The sequence below is a fragment of the Lygodium microphyllum genome, chromosome 6 (assembly GCF_053477565.2).
Source record: "Lygodium microphyllum isolate KBCC chromosome 6, Lygodium_microphyllum_v1.1.10, whole genome shotgun sequence".
NCBI classification, from domain to species: domain Eukaryota; kingdom Viridiplantae; phylum Streptophyta; class Polypodiopsida; order Schizaeales; family Lygodiaceae; genus Lygodium; species Lygodium microphyllum.
In genome coordinates, this window is record NC_141140.1 from 36507826 (window position 1) to 36531543 (window position 23718).

General features: G+C 41.5%; 1 protein-coding gene across 2 annotated transcripts in view; it reads left to right on the forward strand.

Annotated features, from left to right (window-relative positions):
• The first annotated feature begins 5596 nt into the window (after nt 1-5596).
• The window catches only part of LOC148034461 (calcium-binding protein CBP-like), a 45783-nt gene continuing 27661 nt past the window's right edge, over nt 5597-23718 (forward strand). The window contains exons 1-2 of one of the 2 annotated variants that reach the window (XM_087679399.1): nt 5597-6404; nt 6625-6671. In XM_087679399.1, the coding sequence (XP_087535525.1) occupies nt 5993-6404; nt 6625-6671 (459 nt within the window). In that variant the 5' untranslated portion in view covers nt 5597-5992. The remainder of the gene's footprint in view (nt 6405-6624; nt 6672-23718) is intronic. The other variant, XM_087679398.1, reaches the window with a different exon arrangement.

Consider the following 23718-nt stretch of genomic DNA (forward strand, 5'->3'; position numbering starts at 1 on the left):
AGCTATTGAATTGAGATAATAAGAGACCAAAGCACCAACTTTATTAATGAGGTGATTGCACACTTGTTGTCCACCTTTATAATCATTCATAAAAAATATTTCCCTTACTATCCCCAAGCCAACAACTAGGCAAAGTCCACAAACAAAACAATGCTCAATGTCATGACCAAAATTGTCTCTGCTTCTTGGAGCGATTAGGACAATAAACTCATAATCACTCTATGGGCATACTAGATAGCCTACAAAGCAACGACTAATCAAATTCCCTTTAGACTAACATACAACACAAACGTGATCATGCTTGTAGAATTCTTTGTTCCAAGTCAAAGAATTGTTGTCCGGAAAAGATGGGAGGGACAAGCAGCAAGGACTAATTGCTTGCTTGAGTTAGAGAAACTTTCTAAAACATGATTACTAGCTACCCATGCACTCATGTGTGAAAAAGAATGATGCAAGGCCTAGTTTGACAAACATGTCAAGCAACGAGATTTCAACAAGGGTGAACCTTGTACTATTGTACCCCATTAGGGGGCACAAGAATAGAGTGTGAAAGAAGCCTGGTAATAGAAAGAGCTAAGGTAATTGAGGTAGTGATGCAAGTTCAGCAACAAGGCTTCATCAACATATTACTTGAGGTGTGGCAACCATGTGAGGATGACATGATTGGACAACCTCAAGAAGAAATTGCAACTCACTAGGCATGCACTCAAGGATAGTCTAGAAGTGACAATTTCCTAATGAGAGATAGAATGGCGAAGGAAGAAGTGCATAGGCTTAGGGAAATGGGGCTCCCCACAGATGAGATTGGAATAGCCATCATTAAAGAACCTGCCCAAACCATGGAAGCACCACCATCGTCACCTCTTGTGCTTAAAGCAAACTAGGAACAAGAAGAACAAGAGCAATCAATATCCTCACCACTAGAAATCACAAAATAGAAAGAGCACTCACCCCTCCAAGAATTATTACGGAAGCCTTGTATAGAAGAAGAGAATGGGTGGAAATAAGTATAAGGAAGCTCACTGCCACTGCTTAACCCACATCAGGCATACCCTTTTCACAAAGAGGAGAGTACTTATCAATTGGGAACAATGGGAGGCTCAAGAATCGTCTATGCAATTTACTTTTAACTTTCAACGTGGGCTCAAAACGGTGTTGCCTTTGACAGTTGCATAGAAGGTAATTTGTGTATCATTAAGGTTAGGGAAAAGATGGCCAAAGCAAAAGATTCAAGACCTTAGATTGTGGCAATGCGAATCAGCAGATTATTGGCATGACAAGGTGTTTGAGGTGCCACTTTCTCTTCTTGACTAGATCTTGCTTTCATTACAATGTGCAATTTTTAAAGATTACTTCTTCAACTGCTCAATCAAAAGAAGGTGATGGAAGAGGAGGGTCTCCACCCATTGTTCTTTGATGTGAATGTAGGAATAGATAGGTACACCATCGTGAGATTACTCCTTCATGCTACACTACTACTTGCATAGTGTTTTAAGCTACTGGAAGACATCAATGTCAGCTGCTTCGCTAGTTGTAGCCACCCTTTCCTTCCAAGTGTTTTAAGCTACTGGAAGACATCAATGTCAGCTGCTTCGCTAGTTGTAGCCACCCTTTCCTTCCAACAACACCCTTGGCAGTAAGATCTGCACTAAAGACCTATATGATGACCAAAGTATGCCTAGAGGTATCGTTGTGGCCCCTACCTCGACCACCACCTAGGGATCATAGAGGGCCCAATGAAGTCCTTTTCATTTACTTGTACACAATGCTTTACAGAAAACATAAAACAAAAAAGAAAAAAGAAAAAAGAAAAAGAATGAGGACCACACGCAATCATAGCCCTTCCCCACTTCAATTAACTCAAGGCACATCAAGGGCAGGATGTCCTGAGAATGTCAGCAAACTTGTCTCCCTAAGTTTTGCACCACACTCCCCCCCCTAACACTAACTGGGTTCTTGAGTATGAGACAACACTCCAAGCTCAACTCATCTCCCAGTTATACCTACAAAAGTACAAAAGTCACAACATAGTGAGATAGACACTCCCTAGGTAGTGCACACATCCTTCTATGGTGAGAACATAGCCTAAAGAGCAACTCGACAAAACCAGAAACATTGGTGGCCCATATCGTCCTGATCCTTCCCTCTTCTACTTTGGTAGTGAGCCTATTCCTGAAGATGAATCCAAAGCTAATTCCATTCCCGCCACACACTGGCCTAAAGCACAAGGATACTACTAGTACTCTCTACAACTCCAAACTGGCACCAATTGTGCATGGATCCCATTGAACCTCAAACTGCCATAGGGCTAGCACTTGGCTAGGAGGGGGGTATTGTTAACCCCTTTTAGGATGAAAGTAGTAGAAGAAAGAAAAAGAACAATAAAATTCAAAAATTTTGAAGTGCAAGCAAGTGCAGGAGCAAGAGTTTGAATGGGACCAAACAAGGAAAATAATTCAAGTTGTACGAGTGCTAGGCTCCCTCCTATGCAAGTTGTAAAATCAAAGAGTTCACAATGACATATAGAATAATTTATGCTTTGTAGTCTTAGAAAGAATGCAAGACATGTATTGAGAAAGGGCCAATGTTGGTGGACCCAAGGGTGGGTGGATGCCCAAAAAAGAGGACATGTATATAAGCCAAAAAATAGGAGGATAAGCTCGTTCTTGGAGTGTGCAAACTTGTGGCTCTCTTCTTACTCTTGTATCTATCTTGTTTGGAGGGAGAGAGGGAGAGTGTGAGTGAGAGTGAGGGACCAGCTTGGAGAAGCTCTTGCTTCTCTTCTTCTTCTTCTTCTTCTCTTCTCTTCTCTTTGGGCAACAAGTAGACAATTGGAGCATGGAGATGGGGCTTGCTTGAATGCATTCCTTGGATCATGGAGCTATTGGTGGATTTGTATGATTAGACTACAATGAATGGATTAGTTGGTAAGCTCACTACATTTGATTAGAGAGTGCACATTGGCTATGTGAGAGGTAGCCTTAGCTCGCTTACTTGAAATGCTTGAAATAATAAGCAATTTGTAGGCCCGGTGGTGTTGCTCGTGAGAGTGCCAATAGATACTATTTTCATTGTTGGGAACTATTATTGGAAGAGAGTTCAAGAAGACTACTTTTCTTCTTAGGAAATCATTATTAGAAGAGATGCAAGAAACCCTTGATATATTCACACACCTTGACCCTTAGGAAACTAATATGGCAAAAAGGGATACTTCAAGACATTTGCCCCTAGTGGACTTGAAAAGGAATGAAGACTTAAGTCTTGAAAAGGACAAACATCAAGAAGTATCCCAAGTTGAGAGAGAGAGAGAGAGAGAGAGAGAGAGAGAGAGAGAGAGAGAGAGAGAGAGAGAGAGAGAGAGAGAGAGAGAGAGAGAGAGAGAGAGAGAGAGAGAGAGAGAGAGAGAGAGATAATGAAAATTGGTTTCTTCAATGATCCTTATTTTAGTATTGATTGCCACATGTTATTGGTTGTTGAGATAGTTGCTAATGAATGTGCATTCCAACTAGGCAAGCAAATCAAGTAGTACTTCATCATTGTGCCTCTCCAAGGCCTTTGCCATGCCACTTCAATGTTGGTGAAGTTGCTACACACATGTCAAGTGAACAAACTACTAAGAGCATTGGCCCATGCATGGGGTAGATAAGGCATCCATGGGGGAGTGATTTGCTCCTATGGTAGCCAGGGAACTAGTAAAGGTTTGGTTTTAAGCCCTTGTTGGTCCTATGATGTGGAGAGTGAAACCTCTATGAGCTTGATGTTGTGGCATCGAAGCACTTGATTCTAGATAAGGGTGTGAGTCCAAGGAGGATTGTATATTTTGATGATTGGGGTGCTTGCTCCAAAGGGAGCAAATGATATAAAGTTGCTTTTAATTAAATATTATTTTGAGAGGATTGTTTGATTTTCTTTTATATATATGGATAAAGGCACATGCTAATGAATTTTGTAAAGGACATAGTTGAGAAAGTTGCAAAAAGAATGCTTTTGGTGTGTGAGTGGAAACTGAGTGGATTCACCCCCAATGAGAATGTCTTATGGCTAGGTGGGCCTAGTTAGTCAAGTAGCTTTCAAATCAAGAATCCATATGATAGGAATTAGGTTCTATAGATAGAACCATGGATCAAATTCCTTTAGGGGAAAGGGGTGAATATTGGTCCTCAAGGCCTTGGAAGCAACACTCTCCATGAACCAAGTGCAAGTTGATTCAAGTTGAGCTAACAATTTTGTTTCAAGGCTACAATGTCTCCAAAACTATGCTTAGGATGACTTGCACCAACCATAGATTATATTTAGGCCACACATGTCACTATGAGCTAGTTCAAGAAATTAATAGGTTTATTTAGGATGAGTCCATCTCAGTAATTCGCTTCCCTTCTCTTAAATGCCATCATGCATAGTAGCCTTGCAAGCATTGTTGAGTGCCTCCTTATACTCCCATACTTGAATGTTTCAACTTTGACTTATGTGGAGTTATATTACCAATGCACACATGTGTAGTGCTTTCACCTTAGCCCCTTTGGTTGCATTAGTGATTTTGAAATTACGTTCTTCATGGGTTTGAGAGTTTTGGGATTATCATGAGATCTTTGATTTTGTTGTGCTTGATGCCATCCTAAAAACCAATGCATATGTTCGCATCCAACCCCAACTTCAAATTTAGGTGAGTGTCATAGCATTTTGCTTTGCATTTGTTTATTTAACTTGCCCATGTTTGATACGAGTTCATGTATATATAAATCTTTTCAATTAGAAGAAAGGTTACGACGACCACTGATACCTCAATTAACAGTGACATCCATTCATATTAAAATGTGGGACAATATCTTCAACGCATGTGGTGGAATTGTGCTGTCAAGGAGGCGAGATCAAGTATTCCATGCGATCGGCAAGCAAATTCATCAATTGCAATCATTAACGTTGTAGATGCATCCTTGCTAAATGATAAAGCCCATGCATGAAAAAAAAAGATTTTCTTAATGACCATTGTAAAATTATACTTTAGGGTGCCTTTGTAGGGCTTTGTTTGACTATGCTTTCTCATTGTAGTCCTTTTGTTTAGCCACTCATCTTCAATATGATTATGTTGTCATGTGCATACTTCATTCTCAGAGTTGTGTCATGAATCCTTGAAAGGTGTGTTCTTTTGTGGTTGAGAAAAAGAGACCAGTTCTATGAGCAAAGTGCCAAGTGGACGAGGCAAAGCCTTGTGAACTTTGTAATGACTCGTTGTGTAGTTAGAAGCTAGATCATCTTGTGTTGATAATTGGTTATGTTGTATCACAATGCAAAGAAACTCTGGAGTCCAAAATATCCCAAGTGCAATAGGGTGTCCTCCTATAAAGGGTAACACAACACTAAGGGCTATATATCCACCTGGCCAATCATCAAGATAGACATTGTATTAAGTTAGTAGCCAAGGGTTGTCATGACCTAAGTTTGTAACCCATAGTGGTGATGTAAATACTTACTCACTTTTGGAATATAATACAAAACCAACTTCGCACCTAACAAAAAAGTTGGTAGCCAAGGGTTTGGGACCTGGGTGCCCCTCGATTATAATGTAAGATACTTTCTCGTCCAAATATTTCAAATTAAGGCATGCTGTTGACTTATGATCAACAATATGGTGTCCACTGTCCTTCTCAAGAGCTTAGATCCAGGTTGGCGATGGAAGAGATACAACATGTCTAATCAAAACGCGTCGCGCGGGCGGGTTTGACAGTGTCTAATCCCGCTTTTCCATCAATCCATCCTCCCTCCTTTCTCATTTGAGACATCTCCATCTAGTCCTTTCTTCTGGCATAATTCTCAGTCTGTTGGAGAGGCAAACTCTCTCTCTCTCTCTCTCTCTCTGTCTGTCTGTCTGTCTGTCTGTTTATACCCTTTCTTGTTCCTTCTTCTGTGCCTGTTGTATCCTTTTTCCGTTGCATACTTAAGACACTTGCCCCATCAGCTTCTCTCTGTCACGTACAAGAAGCAGTACATCACCATGTCGAAGCCCAATCCATCTGCCCCTCCAGCAGGTGCTTGGGGGGCGCCACCACCGCAGCACGGCTATGGCGTCCCTTACTCCCAGCCTCCCCCCAATCCTGCTGGTTATGGCAGCCCTTACAGCTCATGGGGCCAGCATCCCCCCCCCAACGCATACAACCAGGCATATTCTCAGGCTTACCCTAGCCCTTACCCTGGCTACCCTCCTCAGCCGTACGGCTCCCAGCACATGTTTCCTCCCGGAACCGACCATGAAATAATCCAGGCGTTTCAGAATGCGGACCGTGACGGAAGTGGCCTGATCGATGAGGTTGAATTGCAGAGGGCACTATCTGTCACTTCAACTTTCAGCATTAGGACGGTGCGATTGATGATGATGCTGTTTGGTCCCAAGAACTCTAAAAAGATAGGCGAGTCCTCATTTTTTCAGTTTGAGCCTTGCCAATCGCTTGCTTATGTATTTTCAATTTGCGCTGCAATACAAGCACGCGAATAGACTAAAACTTTCTGATCTGCGATTCCTTCAAAACAATATGTACACAGTGCACAAATCCATGAGTAAAACATCTCCTGGTATGTAGTTCTGGCAGATGACATTTTTTTTTTGGGTGGGGGTTTAATGGAACGCAGGTCCTCCCGAATTTGCAACTTTATGGAGAGCTTTGAAGGATTGGAAGGTGCTCACAAACGTCTTATCACCTTTTTGTTAGCCAAATCTGCACATGTATCTCATAATCTTTCTTCAACTAAATCTGACGTGAATTTTCTTTAAATACTTAGTTCCTTTGAGTACAAGCATTGTGAATAAAAGATAAATGACTGGCAGCTCTCTGCTCCAGTGCTTTGATACACTTTTAGCAACTTGTACTACTCTAACATAAAGCTGGACTATGCTTCAACCACCACTCTTCAGGATCCCTCTGTGACCGAAACAAACAGAACACTTGTTGCAGTACTGTATCTGTGATTGACAGTCTTACAAACCTCCATGACATCATTGTTGATTCTAGTTCTAGTTTAGTGACATTGTGGTGGAACATAGTCTGATTAGTAACATCTTCTCCTAAAACAGGAGATATTATTCTGACAAAATCATGTTTTAGTCGTCCAAATGGCATGCCCATTTTTTGATACATGGATTTCGTGGTTCATGGTGATGGAGCTTTGAAAGTTGAAGGATTGCAGAGTGTTCTTTTAAATGACAAGCCCTTGCCGGTGCCAAGTACTTAATGTTGCTCTGCTGGCCAAATTATTTTCTTCGTGTAGAGCTGTGTTGGGAAAAAAGAATCAGGCCATTGTTATTGTAAATGCTGGGTACATGTTGGGAATGAATTGTGAGAGCTTTAAAAGAGTCGACTTAGTGAGATTTAGCTTTAATAGTCAGAGTTTTCCATGTGCCAATGTGCCAATCAAATGTCAAAATGCAGAAGCGCATGAAAGCATGATTTAGGTAAGATTTTGACCTTGGACCTGAATCATGCGTGACCCTAATATCTAGCATATTTTAATGAATTATGAGAAAACACTATACATTGAAATTTGCACACCGAACTAATAAGCATCTGTAAACGCCCCGAACAACGTAGTATGCTTAACAATTATGATATTCGCTTGTTTTCGAAACTTAATATAAAAGAGAATGAATACTTAAAGCTGAAAGTAAAAATTACTCACAAAATTACAGCCATGAAAATGTAAAAGTAATGGAGACAAGATTGAGGGTTGAAGATGGGCAACCCCCCCCGAAGGAATGTATTTCTGCTCAACCCAAGTCCCTTAGGGAAGAGCTCAGTTACAATCAACCTGAGAGTGAGAAGAAGTAATTCTCACTCTCACAAGATCATGCAAAGATGTACAAACACACATGCATTATCTATTATGCAATGATAAGAACTGATTTCTTTATAGTATGAGAGAAGAAATAGGGGAAATCAGCCTTTCTCCATCGTTGATCAGCAGTACATGGATAGAGCTTGCTTCTTGTAGCTAAAATGGAAGAAAGAGCTCAAGAAGAAGGTGCTGTAATGAATTTACAGGCTTGCTGTCTTGTAAAACAACAGTGATAGAAGAGAGAATATGGAGGAATTTGATAATGGAGAAGTGGGGGATGATGATGGGGATGGATGGGGCTAGTTTTTGGCTATCTGTGGGTGCTGAACATGAGTTTACAGCAAAGAAAAATGATGATCAATGAAGAAAAACGAGCTCTTATTTATAGGAGAGGGGAGAGCTAGTACAAAAGGGGAAAGTGGAGTAGCACAAGACAAGTGTCCAGCCACATGTCATGAGATGTGACAAGTGGTGGGACACTTGGAAACTTGTGTGACAAGTGTCTTGACACTTGTCTCTTCTTTATGGCCTTCCTTTTTGGGTTGAATACTGTCAAGAATAGAAACAACCAAATTTAGTAAGCACAGTCAGAGTACAGAACTTACTATTTTTAGAATGACATCCCTATTTTTTAGGACTAGCATTTTTAGGCTAATTCGAGGCTCCTAAAATTTAGGGACCTCTTAAAATTTAGGGATCTCCTAGAATTTAGGGACCCCCCCAATATGGGTATCATATGAAAGCTTTTTCCGTGTACATCGCAAAAATGGTATCCGAATCTTCATGTGACTTTCCTATGCAAAGAAATGTGCATTTCAAGCTTTCAGCCCACACATGCACATTATACAAGCATTTCATGATCATGCCATCTTGTTGATTGTAACTGTCTGTTCTGGTGGATCTAGCCCACACTTCAAGGCATCAATCCTTTCTGTGTGCGAGTCTAACCCTGATATGCGTGAGTTCTAGTCACAGGCGCCCAATCGGGTCATATAGGTGGAAGTGTGAACTATCTTTTCTCTAACCCACCGTGTGGGTCCACCATAACCTGTGACCACTCATCAGTGGCCAGCTCCAATGCACTTTTCTTTATATCTAATTAGTGCAAAGGAAATAAATTTAATAAATCATTATATAGACAAATTAATGAAAAAGGATACAAATTCTGTTTCTATAGAGTTGTGACAGCCCTCTGGCTTTTATTCAGCTGTCCTCAGCTGAAAAGCTTCTTGATATTGTTGTAGAATATTTGGGTAATCCTTCATGAATTTTTCATCTACCCACTGTGCATCTGTTGTGGGTAGATTCTTGAATTTTAGCAAGAATTTTCGTGTCACAAGGCCACTTCTCGTGGTTCGATCCTTGAGAAACAAAATCTTTTCAGGTTCCAAGAGTTGCTTTGTTTCTTCAACTTCTGGGGGATCTTCAGTAATGGGTTCCTTTGGTTCTGGTCCTATGTAAGGTTTTAGCAAACTTACATGAAAAGCATTGTGTATTTTCCAATGAGTAGGAAGCTCAAGTCGATAAGAAACTTCATTTATTTTCTCAATCACTTTGAAGGGTCCAAAGTATCTACTGGAGAGTTTTGGAAAAGATGAATTTTGACCAGAACCTTGTTTGAGCCTGCTTTTATCAAACTTTAGTAAGACATATTGACCTTTTTCAAAAGCCAAAGGTCTTCTTCGTTTATCTGCTTGCTTCTTTTGTCGCTCTTGGGCAACTTTGATAGTGGCTCGAACTTGATCCACTGCGGTTTTTAAATCTGAAGCAAACTCATCAGCAGCAAAAATCTTATCTTTAGTGCGAATAATTGGAGGGGGAATCACTTTATCCTGTACTATTTCATTTGGAGCTTTCCCTGTGGATGAGTGCACTGTATTGTTGTAAGCAAACTCCAATAATGGAAGATATTTCTCCCATTGTGACTTATGTTCACTAACATAAGCTTTCAACATATCCAAAAGAGTGAGATTCATCACCTCTGTTTGGCCGTCAGTTTGAGGATGAAAAGCTGAGGAGAACTTTAAAGTGGTTTCCAAATTCTCAAATAAAGCACGCCAAAAGTTACTTGTGAATTTGGAGTCTCTATTTGAAATGATCTCAGAAGGCATACCATGTAATCTGAAGATATGTTGAATGAAAAGTCTTGCAGCTTGTGCGGATTTCAATGTTTTATGACATGGAATAAAATGTGATTGTTTGCTGAATCTATCAATTATGACCCAAATCATATCATGACCTTGAGGTGTTCTTGGAATACCTGAGATGAAATCCATTGTGATAGATTTCCATGGATCTTTGGGCACTGGAAGAGGTTGCAACAATCCTGGAATCTTCTGCCTATCATATTTGGATTTTTGGCATACCAGACAAGCCTCGATGAAGTTATGTGTATCTTTTCGTAATGTTGGCCAATAAAAGTAGCGCTCAATTGCACTTAGAGTGGCTGCCCTCCCTCTATGCCCTGCATAAGGGGGTTCATGACTTTCTTTAAGCACCTTTTGTCGAACAGGAAGAGTGACACAAAGGCGATTGTTCATGAGAAGGTAACCGTCTTTGATGGAATAATCTGGATGAGAACCTCCTTGCTGTAAATTTGACCAAACTGCTGCAAAATCAGTATCTTCATCATAAGTATTCTTCATCGTTTGAAAATCTTCATGATGAGCCACTGTAATAGTTGCAATGCGAGGCACTCTAGAAAGTGCATCAGCAACTACATTTTGTTTCCCTGGAGTGTACATAATTTGAAAATGAAACATAAACAAGAAATTTTCCCATCTTGCATGTTTCTCCTGCAAATGCTTTTGAGTCTTGAAATACTTCAAGCTTTGATGATCGGTTTTAATAAGGAATTCATTGCCTAAAAGATAATGTTTCCATATCTTTAAAGCATAAACCACTGCTAAGAGCTCCTTTTCATAAATGTCATACCTTTTCTCCACATCATTTAGACGGCGGCTTTCAAAGGCTACGGCATGGCCTTCTTGATTTAGCACTGCACCAATACAATCACCGCAAGCATCTGCTTCCACCACAAATGGTTTTACTAGATCTGGAATGATAAGAACATGTCCAGAAGTAAGAGCTGTTTTCAGCCTTGTGAAGGCTGCCTTCTCTTTTTCCTTCCATTGGAAAGAGATCTTCTTCTTTGTAAGGTCATGAAGTGGAGAAGCCATATGTGCAAAATGCTTGATGAAGCGGCGGTAATAAGAACATAAGCCAAGAAACGATCGCACCTCATGTACATCACGAAGATGAGGCCATTCTTGGATTATCCTGATCTTTTCAGGATCCATCTGAATCCCTTCAAAAGAGATGACATGCCCAAGGTAATTTATTTTATGCATGAAAAATTCACTCTTTTTACCATTTACCAAGAGTTGATTTTGTTGTAGTAATTGTAGAACAATTTCCAAGTGTTGATGATGCTCCTCTTCATTCTTGCTAAAGACAAGAATATCATCAAAGAAAGTACCGACATATTGTCGATGCTCTCTAAAGATGCGCTCCATCATTCGATTAAAGGTGGCTGGTGCATTGGTTAATCCGAAAGGAACCACCAAGAATTCATAAAGACCGTATGAAGTGCGGAAAGCAGTTTTGTGTACATCTTGTGGTATTACCCTAATTTGATGGTAACCACTCTTTAGATCAATGCGGCTGAAAACCTTTGAGCCTCCTAGACGATCCAAAATGTCGTCAATTCTGGGAATAGGAAACCGATTCTTCACAGTGATTTTGTTGAGGGCTCGATAATCAATGCACATCCTGAATGTGCCATCTTTCTTTTGAACAAGAAGAACCGGTGAACAAAATGGTGAGCTACTTGGCCTAATTAGCCCACGGTTGAGTAGGTCTTCGACTTGCTTTCTGATTTCTTCTTGTTGAGGACGGCTCACACGGTTTGGTGCTATATTAGGAGGAGAACTGCCCGGGATAATATCAATATGATGGTCTTCATGCCTTTCTGGGGGAAGCTGATAAGGAAGATCTTCCGAAAAACAATCTTTATACTTTTCCAAGAGCTGAAGTTGCTCTTGGTTTTTAGCATTCATATTATCTTTTACATCAGTGACATAAAGCAGACAACATTGAACACAATCCTTAATTGCTCTAGAGACTTGCATATGGCTTACCATAGGTATAGTGTCTCCAGAAACTCCAGCTTGGATCTCGTACTTCTTGCCTTTGTTGGTGAGTTCTACCTTCTTTTTCTGAGAGAAGATGGTTGAATCTACTCTATGATTCCAGGGCATGCCAAGAATCACATCGCAACCATCAAGGTCTCCGATACAGAAGGTATCTTCGTCACTGTAGCCTTGAATTTGAAACTTGAGCTTGCCAATGTAGGGTATCACAGTCTTCACTGTGTCACCTTCATCAGCATTTAAAGCTTGGCGAACTTCTGCCGGAGTGTCCATCTCTTCATTCTTGCAACTGTCCCCAAGCTTTTAATAATTTGCGCGTCTCTGGAGTGTGAGTTGTGTTTGCAACTACATCACTGATAGCATTGATTTTCACTGGCGACTTAGGCTTGTTGTCAGAAACCTTGCTTTGTCCCTTGTTTGGACATTGCTTCGCTATGTGGCCTGTTTGTCCACATTTAAAGCACTTCCCTTCTTTCATGAAGCGTTGCTTTTCTTCTTCAGAAAATTGCTTTGCTTGTGGGTATAGATTGGAGCGAAATTGAGGAGCATTAGGAGGTGCATAGGGCTTCATCTTCTTTTGATTTGATGGTGGCTGCTTTTGCCACTGTTTTTGTTCTTCATTTGGGGCTGAATACTCCTCATCATCAGCTACTTTCTTCTTATCATTCTTTTGGAATGATTTGTTGCCATTGTGCTCCATTTTCCATGTCTCAGCATGGTCAATGAGTTCCCTGAGACTAGAACAATGATAATGATTAAGAGCAATACGAAGTTTAAAATGCAAACCTCCTTGAAACTTCCTAAGCTTTTCCGAACTGCTGATCTTCTTGAAATGTTGGACCTTCAAAAGTAGCTCCCAAAATCTCTTGGTATAGTCACCAAGTGACTCATTTTTCTTTTGCCAAAGCCAATCCCATTCCATTTTTACATCTCTTTTGAAATGAACAGGAAGAAATTGGCTTTGTATCAGGGGAACAAAGGACCGCCATGATTTTGGGGCAGCATGATCATATTCCAACCCCGTCCACCAAGTATGGGCTAAGTCGGTTAAATGTAAAGCTGCAAACTTAATCTTTTCTTTTTCTTTATACTTGTCACGACCATACAAAATTTGAAATTGACGAATAAACTTCAGAAGAAGATCAGGATTTCGGGAACCATCATACATACTGAACTTGATCTTCTTTTCAAGTTGAGATAGTGACTTAGTCTTCTTCTTCTTCTTATGCCTTCGTCCATGCTCGGATATTGAGGTTGAAGATGATGAAGTGCTTGATGGGGATGAAGATGGAGACGAGGGTGAAGAATGTCGACGCCTTTGACGATGATGAGGTCTTCCACGAGAAGGGTGTGACTCTTCATTACTAGAAGAGGATCCATCAGAATAGGCGCCAGATGACTTTGAAGAAGAGGATGAGCTTCGACGCGATCTCTTTCTTGAAGTAGAATGGGACTGCCTCTTAGAAGTAGTTGGACTTCTTGATCGGCTCCTTTCATTGGTATGGCTTTGTTTCCTTGAAGTAGATGGGCTTCTTTCCTTGAATTCTTTGGGATTCTCAACTTTTTCTAGTTTGAGAAGTTGCTCACGAATTTGTTGATTCTCCTCTCTAAGACTTTGAATGGCTTGAAGGATAGCACTCGATTGATCCATTGAGACTAAAGAAAAAAAATATGCTCAAGCACTCAATGCAAGGGCTGAAAACAAACAAACTTATAGTTGTAAGCACTACCAGTGTTGGGGGTGAGGACCGAGCCAAAGCTCTGATACCACTGTAAACGCCCCGAACAACGTAGTATGCTTAACAATTATGATATTCGCTTGTTTTCGAAACTTAATATAAAAGAGAATGAACACTTAAAGCTGAAAGTGAAAATTACTCACAAAATTACAGCCATGAAAATGTAAAAGTAATGGAGACAAGATTGAGGGTTGAAGATGGGCAACCCCCCCCCGAAGGAATGTATTTTTGCTCAACCCAAGTCCCTTAGGGAAGAGCTCAGTTACAATCAACCTGAGAGTGAGAAGAAGTAATTCTCACTCTCACAAGATCATGCAAAGATGTACAAACACACATGCATTATCTATTATGCAATGATAAGAACTGATTTCTTTATAGTATGAGAGAAGAAAAAGGGGAAATCAGCCTTTCTCCATCGTTGATCAGCAGTACATGGATAGAGCTTGCTTCTTGTAGCTAAAATGGAAGAAAGAGCTCAAGAAGAAGGTGCTGTAATGAATTTACAGGCTTGCTGTCTTGTAAAACAACAGTGATAGAAGAGAGAATATGGAGGAATTTGATAATGGAGAAGTGGGGGATGATGATGGGGATGGATGGGGCCAGTTTCTGGCTATCTGTGGGTGCTGTACATGAGTTTACAGCAAAGAAAAATGATGATCAATGAAGAAAAACGAGCTCTTATTTATAGGAGAGGGAAGAGCTAGTACAAAAGGGGAAAGTGGAGTAGCACAAGACAAGTGTCCAGCCACATGTCATGAGATGTGACAAGTGGTGGGACACTTGGAAACTTGTGTGACAAGTGTCTTGACACTTGTCTCTTCTTTATGGCCTTCCTTTTTGGGTTGAATACTGTCAAGAATAGAAACAACCAAATTTAGTAAGCACAGTCAGAGTACAGAACTTACTATTTTTAGAATGACATCCCTATTTTTTAGGACTAGCATTTTTAGGCTAATTCGAGGCTTCTAAAATTTAGGGACCTCTTAAAATTTAGGGATCTCCTAGAATTTAGGGACCCCCCCAATATGGGTATCATATGAAAGCTTTTTCCGTGTACATCGCAAAAATGGTATCCGAATCTTCATGTGACTTTCCTATGCAAAGAAATGTGCATTTCAAGCTTTCAGCCCACACATGCACATTATACAAGCATTTCATGATCATGCTATCTTGTTGATTGTAACTGTCTGTTCTGGTGGATCTAGCCCACACTTCAAGGCATCAATCCTTTCTGTGTGCGAGTCTAACCCTGATATGCGTGAGTTCTAGTCACAGGCGCCCAATCGGGTCATATAGGTGGAAGTGTGAACTATCTTTTCTCTAACCCACCGTGTGGGTCCACCATAACCTATGACCACTCATCAGTGGCCAGCTCCAATGCACTTTTCTTTATATCTAATTAGTGCAAAGGAAATAAATTTAATAAATCATTATATAGACAAATTAATGAAAAAGGATACAAATTCTGTTTCTATAGAGTTGTGACAGCATCTCCAAAACAACTAACAAATAATATATTTTGTGCCAAATAATAGGACATGCACAAAGAATACAAGTACACGATGCAAAAATCACAATATTGAAGATTGAGTCAACATAAGGGTAATTAATATTAAAGCAAAAAGAGAGTCAAAAACACTAGAGGCATGCCAATTTGATAGTAGGTGCTAGGCAATAGATATTAGAGAAGGAAACCTTAAAAAAAAAAAGGGTCTAAAAGTAACATGGTTGTAGGTTGTAGTATGTAGACATTAGTAACTAATTTGCTCATCATGTTTGTCGTTTTAGAAAAGGGATCTGTTAGCGTGCTTGTGCTAGTCATGTTATTTTGTCATTTCTTAGTTGTGAGCTCCTCTCAAAGTGTGGTAGAGACATAGGAGCTCTGGTAGCTTAGGTGCATTTTCTTTATTTGTCGGCTTCCTGTGTGTATTCCTAGGCGAGTTACTGTTTTCACAGTTTGCCTACACTTGCCAGACATTATCTTTGTTATCTGGGATATTTTCGGGGTGTCTTCTATTTTTTCTAGCATTTCTTTCTCTGTGACCAGTATTTATTGTTGGTCGGCTAGATTTGGGCATTTATGGCTATTTATAGCCAGCCCACCTCACACTTGGCAGATACCACTCTTCAATCTTTAGTCTTCCCCTTTGTAGGTGCATACTCGAGCACTTTGACTTTCCGTGCTTAGTGTTGCTATCGTCATTAGCTTGATCTAGTGCCCTCACTAACTCTTTGGGCCGCTTGCGGGGATTGATTAGTCCATCATCATTGTATCAATATTCTTTTTTAGTCAATATAATATTCTTTCCCTTATTGTAGAGGTGAGCTCAAGCTTAACCGCCAAGACCTACGGACCGCTTATTGTTCAAGCGTTTCAAGCCGAGCACTAATGGCTACCTTTCACATAGCCGACGCGCTCTCTCTCTACGAGTGTAGTGAGCTTACCTCCATGCCCGTTGAGTTGCCTCCTCTCCTGAGCACTCCTGTAGCTCCATGATCCAAGTGCAAGCTTCAAGCGAGCTCAGTCCTCAAGCTCTATGCTTCAAGCTCCATTGCCACAAGCAAGAGAAGAGAAGAGAAAAGAAGAGAAGAGAAGAAGAGAGGAGAAGATGGAGAGCTTCTCCACCATGGTTCCTCACCCTCACACACTCACTTCCTCACCCACACATAAGAATGAGCTTTTAGCTACTTTTGGCTACACACAAGAATGAGCTTCTCATTTATTTTTCAACTTTATACAAAAAACCCTAAATTCCTTTTGGGCGGTCATCCCCTTATTTCCTTTTTGACATGGCCGGCTGCGACCTAGGTTCTTTTTTTCATTGTTCTCCTATCTTTCTAGTTTCCTTTCTACTGCCTATCTACATTTTCAATTTGCACAGGTAAGAGCCCGGTGCTCTTAAAATAAATCATGGTGCGCCTTGCGCTCTTTTACAAAAGTATTGACTTGCGCTTTTTTTTGTGCGCCTTTTTTTTTAATTTAGGACTTTTCTACACTTCTTGTGTTTTCATATTTTTCTCGGTGCGCCTTCGTTTTTCGTTTCACTTTTGCCTTGGCCTTGTCTTTCGCTTTAGATTTTTTGAAATTTCCACCTTGTTCGTTTGAGGGTTAACATTACCCCCCTCCTAGATGAGTGCGAGTCCCATGGCACTCACTGTCGTAGGTATCAAGCTTTGGCATGTACTGAAAACGTGGGTGGAAGGGACATTTATGGTTTGCAGTGGAGGAGTTTTGGTGGTGATGTGGACGAAGGTCGTTGGGGACACGTTGTTTGCCTAATTGGTTGGTGATAGGGTTGTTAAAGTTGGTGATAGGGCTGGTTTTTGTTGGGAGTTGTACTCATGGCTGGCACAGGTGTTGATGTTTTGGGGATTCGACGGGCAACGATTCTTTGGTGGGCTTGCAGGATGATAAAGGATAAGAATTCAGAGTTGAGTGTCGATGAAAAGCTGATGGTACTTCGTTGGAGTCTTCAATACCTGCAATTGAAAACCTCTTATATGTGGTCTCTCCATGGGGGTAGTGCTAGTCTTCTTATCGCGCACAACATGTAGCTTGATTAGTTTGGGAGCTAGGTTGAACTCTAGGTGAGGCAAGTCGAGAGTAATGTCCTGCACTTGAGGATCCAAACTGTGTATAGATTGTGGTGAAGATATTATATGAGTGTACATGCATACTTAGATATTACGTAGTTAGAAGGCTGTTGGTCTGGTTTCTCATAGTAGTATATGGATGAAGCAAGGGTTCAATGGGATGGAAAAAATTACCTATATTGAGAAGTACACTCGAAGGCTTCTTGAGACATCATTTGTGATTTTGACAACACGATGTAGCATAATTGAGCTCAATGATGCATGAGCTTTTGGTAGCTGGTAGCTATGTGTATTGTTTGAAGAGTACGGTGTACTTTCCATGGTCTTTAGTGCCTTGCTCACCATTATTGATTGCAATGGTACTGAGATGGAGTGCGAAAAAGAATCGTGCAAATGGATTAGGGTGAGAGGTCTAACCATAGGCGAGACAAGCTCCTTAGGTATGTCCTGCCCTTAATGTGCCTTGAACAATTGTGGGGGATGTGTAAAGGGCTAGGGGACTAGGGACAGAGCCACTCAACCAAGGTCACTAGACGTATCTAATTTGAGGACCCCTAGGTGTTGTGCTGTGATTGTGAGTGCTTTTTTTTTCCTCTTTTTTTTGTCTCTTTTTTTTTTTTTTGGATAAAATGAATATAACCAATGCAATATATTGAGGCTATCAGTCTTTCATATGGATTTAGAAACGTCGAGATTCAAAGGCTATGAAAAATGGATATTACAAAGATGATTGTGTTGTTAGCAGAGTATTTGTCAGCTCATGTGTGAGTCTGAGCTTGATCTGGGCTGGGCATTTTTATTAGGTATTTTAGGTTTTTTTTCTGGTGTGGCATTTTATGCCAGTGGAGCATTTTATGCACCAGTCGGCCAGCTTTAATGCTGTCCGACCAGCATTATTGCTCCCCACTTTTTCAGCCTATTTATACTCAGTGGCTCCTCCTCAGTTAGTCACTTCATTTCACCATCTGCAGACTCTGTGGAGAGAGGAGCCAGTGCCAGTGCCCACGCAGCCAGTGACTCACTGTTGTACGCGACTGTCTCGTGTTCAGATACATGGATTCCATTTCCCGTGCATACATCTGAGTTCTCATCTATATCGTGTTCTTTTCTTTTCTCTTTTTGTCTTGTATTTCAGCAGTTTATTTCAGCACATGTTTATGCTTCCACCGTTGCTCCACTTCTGACATGGTATCAGTTTTCAGGATTTGTGTTTCTGCTGTGTTTTCTTGCTGATTTCAGGACTGTTTTGTACCCCTGCTAATCAGACGACTGCTGTCGCAGCCAAGCGACCTGTTTTGGGGCTGTTTTCAGCCTGCGTTTTTTGCAGTTTTGCCATCGCCTGCTGCCCCCGCACCCTCTATTGCCTACGTACCCTCTGCTGCCTGCGTTTTTCATTTGCAACTGCTGGCGACAGTTTTCTACCTGTTTTTCTCCAGTTTACAGCCTGCGTTTTGCTGATTCAGCATCTCTCGTGGCTGGGTGACTGTTACTTCAGGCCGTTTTCTCTGTTTTTGGCAGTTTTTGACTGATTTTTTAACTTTCTGCAGCAGATTTTGTCTTCTATTGATCAGATTTTGGGTTATATTGCATGTGAACTCTCATTTTCTACAGTCTGTGCTTGTGTTTTGGCTGTGTTTCCTCTCTCAATTCCATCTCTTCTCTACTTCTCTTCTTATCCTCTCCATATGGCTCCTCCGTGCACTTCCACTGATGATAAGTTACATGGACCTGATTGTCTCACATGGAGTGCTGTCATGAAAGCTTGGTTTGTGCAGAAGCGGTTATGGTACATCGTCTGTGGAGCTATTCCTCGACCTCTCCGTCCTTTTCTTCTTCCTGAAGATTTTGATGAGGACAACCATGCGACATCCTTGAAATTACAGGGGCGGCTTTTGGCACATTATGGAGGTGAGGCTTATGTAGCTTCAGAGAGGGGTGACGGGAAGAAGAAGTCGAAGGCCCAGTGTTACCACTGTGGCAAGAAGGGACATTTGCGGAAGGACTGCAAGAAGTTAGCGGCTTCCAGGAAGGAGGAGCAGAAGACGAAGCGGGATGCTGGCTCTACCGATGAGTCCTCTCCTTTATCAGATTCCGATTCTGATCCTCCGGCCAAGGTGAAGTCCAAGGCGTGGAAGGGATCCTCTTCTTTGGATCGCGGGAAGGGCTTGGTGGCCCCTTCCTCGGCTGCTTTCTAGTGGTGGTGATGAGGTCATCCCTCACGACTCTCTTGTGCCAGAGAGGGAGTGTGAGCGGGTGTTCAGATGGGGCAGTCGCGCCTCATCTATATTTTTATACAGGTGCACAGGTTCCAGAGAGGGACGTCCCTGATGCATCGACTTCAGTCTGGCGGAATCAAATCCTGGAGCTGGGATTGACATCCAGGTTCATGCTGAGCTGGTTATCTGACAGAGAGCGGGAGGCTTTCGTCTGGAGCTCACATGAGGGGACACTTTGGCGGTCTGGCCGAAGGCGGGGAATCCATGGTCACCTATGTTCAGAGGCATTTTTGACAGGATGGTCTTGTATGCTCCTGCGAGACATTGATGATGGACACAAAGACATGCTATGATTTTCTCTATTTTCAGGTGTTTGGTACACTCGACATCGACATCAGGTTCTCTCCGAGGCACCTTGGTGGTGGCTTGATCACCCACTGCTTGGGTATCCATGGTTCTACTTGGTGGTTCTATGTTGTATAGTTTCTGATCCCTTTTCATTGTACTATTGTATTGTATCAGATCACTCATGATCTGAGAGAGGGTGTTAGCAGAGTATTTGTCAGCTCATGTGTGAGTCTGAGCTTGATCTGGGCTGGGCATTTTTATTAGGTATTTTAGGTTTTTTTCCGGTGTGGCATTTTATGCCAGTGGAGCATTTTATGCACCAGTCGGCCAGCTTTAATGCTGTCCGAACAGCATTATTGCTCCCCACTTTTTCAGCCTATTTATACTCAGTGGCTCCTCCTCAGTTAGTCACTTCATTTCACCATCTGCAGACTCTGTGGAGAGAGGAGCCAGTGCCAGTGCCCACGCAGCCAGTGACTCACTGTTGTATGCGACTGTCTCGTGTTCAGATATATGGATTTCATTTCCCGTGCATACATCTGAGTTCTCATCTATATCGTGTTCTTTTCTTTTCTCTTTTTGTCTTGTGTTTCAGCAGTTTATTTCAGCACATGTTTATGCTTCCACCGCTGCTCCACTTCTGACATGTGTTACTAGTCTTGATGCTAGAGGAACAATTATTGAGATAGAGAGATACACTTGAGATTTTGTAAACCTCTTTGTAACATGTGAGACATCAGTACAGTTGAGATATCAACCGGAGTGAGTTGTGCATGGTGAAGGAACAGAGCATCTAGCGAATTGAATCCTGGTGGATGAAGAAATATTTGTCATTACTGAGAGCGTGGCTCCTACCTGGATATAGAGTTTGGCTAAGAAAGAGAGAGTAGCCGATATCTATGCTTTTGGGCCATGCTCAAATGCAATGTGTGCTTTCTGTAGAGGTGATTTTCTCTTCCCTTGGGGATTCTGTCTGGCTCTTTATTGTTGGTATTTCTATTGCTTTCTTCATAAATCTTTGTGGGGTTGGTGGTCTTGTGGTGACTAGGACATTGAACGCTTTCGTACAGAGACCTGTGTCGTCCTGCATTTACTTGGCAACTCGGGAGAGTACATATGCAAGTCATATGCTTTAACCATAATGAAGAGGTGTAGCTCAGAGAGGCATCACTTATTTGAATCCCGTGGTATTGACTTTGATGCATATCACCTACGATTGATTATCATTGCTTGTATGTGTGTTGGCTTTGGTATTATCTATACACAAACACAGTCACGAAATACATTGTTTATTTAGATATACATTTATAAATCCATGTCACTTCGTGAGGATAAAAACCAATTGTAGAACTCAGGATTGTACTGGAGTGTAGCATACGCATCTAGTACTTGTGACATCTTACTCAATAACAACAGATATTTTGCAACATCGAGTAGCATGGTACCTTGTTCGAGTCTATTGGCAACATGTAGCTCCTCCTTAGTGAGAATTTTACCAATTAGAGAGTTCTCTTGGCTAGCTCCGGCTAAGTCCATATCCCGAACGGTAGTCAGCACTCGAAAGGAAGTTGGCGCCACATAGATTGGGTCTCTTTGAGACCCGCCATTTGGTCAATCGCTCCTCTGAGATTCTCATAATCTGGGCTCCAAGTTCAGCCATTGTAGCGGGATTTTCAAACCAAAGTTTTTCAAATTGACATTGACTCTCTGATTGTCGCTTTAGTTGCTCTATCTCAAAGAGGTTTGGTTGGCAAAGCACTTCGTTGAATGTCACAGCTAAGTGTAGTTCATCGGCTTCCTCGTTAGAGATGAGTTGCATGCGTTCATATAGGAGCTTGTCATAGTGCTCGTTAAGATATTCTTGCTCTTCCCAGGATATTGGATATGACAAATATTCCTCAAGCTGCTCCCTAGGGAATTGTCCATGTCCGCAATGAGGTAGGCATGTGCAAATAATTTGAGTTTAGCATCCAACTCCGTCAAGCACTCTGTAACACTTCTATGTTCAATGAGGGCTTGCTCGGTTGCTATCTCATGTAAGGTTTTGGGAGTTTCCTTAGGCTTTAGCATAGCTAGGGGCTCAGGCCTAGATGAGCAAGCTTGGTCAATGCTAGGATTACTTATGTCCTACGGGTTTTCATGTTTCTTCGAAGGCTTTGCTGCTATTGTGTCATGGTTCTCCTAAGATGTGACTGGTATAGTTTTGTCAACATGTTGTGACAGTGTTGTATCCACTCTTGATTGGGTAATGCAAGTTCTGTTGTTGTTAGTGGATTGAGTGTTGCAAGCAACCATTGATGGTAATGGTTGCTTTGACTTATCAGAACACACGGATGTCTGAGGTTTCACCGCTATTAGGAGAGATGGCAATGGGTTCATTCGTGGGTGGACTTCATGCTTCATTCCTCAGTTCTTCAGCACCCTTGGTTTCAAATCTTCTTGGCGTCTACCGCCACTTGCAACTGCCGTTGTTTTCATTGTTTTCTCCTCTTTTCTTGGGGAATTGAGGTGTATCCTTTAAAGATTGAGGACCCTAAACTAGGTCAGCCATTGATGTGCTTGGTTGGACCTCAACATTCTCTTTTTCTGGTGTGTCCTCATGGGACATAGCCGTGGCCTGCTGAACAGCCTCAGTAGGTCGTGAGGGTACAACTGCCTCTCTTTGTGGAGAGTCTAGCTCTTTTGCTAATTCTCTTTCATTTAGCCCCTCATTCAATTGCATTAGCAGTTGCTCTTGGTTGGGCGTTTGCCCTAGACTCTTGTTCTTATCCATTGGAATATACCTCCATTGCTTCTTATTAGAGCGGGTGTTGTGTTTAGAGTTATTTTTCTCTTGCTGAGGAGATTCGAGTAACTCTAGGATAAGGTGAAGTGCATACTCCACATCTTCGATCTTTGGGCTCTTGTTTCAGATTCTATCCCTCCTCCTATAAGGAGGATCCTGTAGATGAAACTTCTATGGATCGTGCAGCCTTGTGGGATTGGCTAAACTCTTGAGCCCGATCCTTTCTTTTTATGAGTTTGTAGGATTTTGTCATTTTGCATGTTTGTAGATTGACAACTGTGACGGAAGTGTGGATGAAGCTTGTGTCTTTGTATCAGCATAAGATGTTTGTCCATAAGATTATCTTGGAGAAGAAGTTGCGGATGCTTAGTCTTGATGATTCCTTCTCTATGAAGGAGCACATCACGAAGATGGAGGACATGAGAGGTGAGCTTGCCTCTCTTGGTCGAATGATATCCTTTGAAGATATGGCTATGATCCTTTTGACTCAACTGCCATCTTCTCGGTTAGATGTCTTTTGCACTAGCCTTATCACATCAAGGACCCGCAAGACCCTCTTATGGAAGGAGCTTTCATTGCTTGTCTTGGAGCATGATGAGTGACTCAGAGAGGTTGGGGCCCTTGGTTTTGGCTCCACCAAGGCATTTATTGTAGGTATAGGTGGAAGGAAGAAAAAGGCACAAGCCAAGGACAAGAAGGATGAGAAAAAGGAGAATAGACCCAAGCGTCCACATTGTGGGAAGGGCACTCGTCGTGAGGATAAGTGTTGGCAAAAGTATCCCCGTTTGAAGCCAAGGAAGAAGGATTCAAAGGCTACTGTAACAATGTCAGATTTCATCTTTATGCATGTATTTGCTGAGGAGGATACAACTCTTGCTTCTTCCACTTAGGAGAAGCCTTGGCTCATGATAGTGGGGCCTCTTTTCACATGACCTATAGACAGGTGTTACAGGGATGTGAAATTTTGAGATGATTTAATCTTGTCGAGAACATTTGATTAAGTTATTATAAATGTGCAAGGTTGTTTAGCTCATGTGATGCACATGGTAGTTATTTCATGA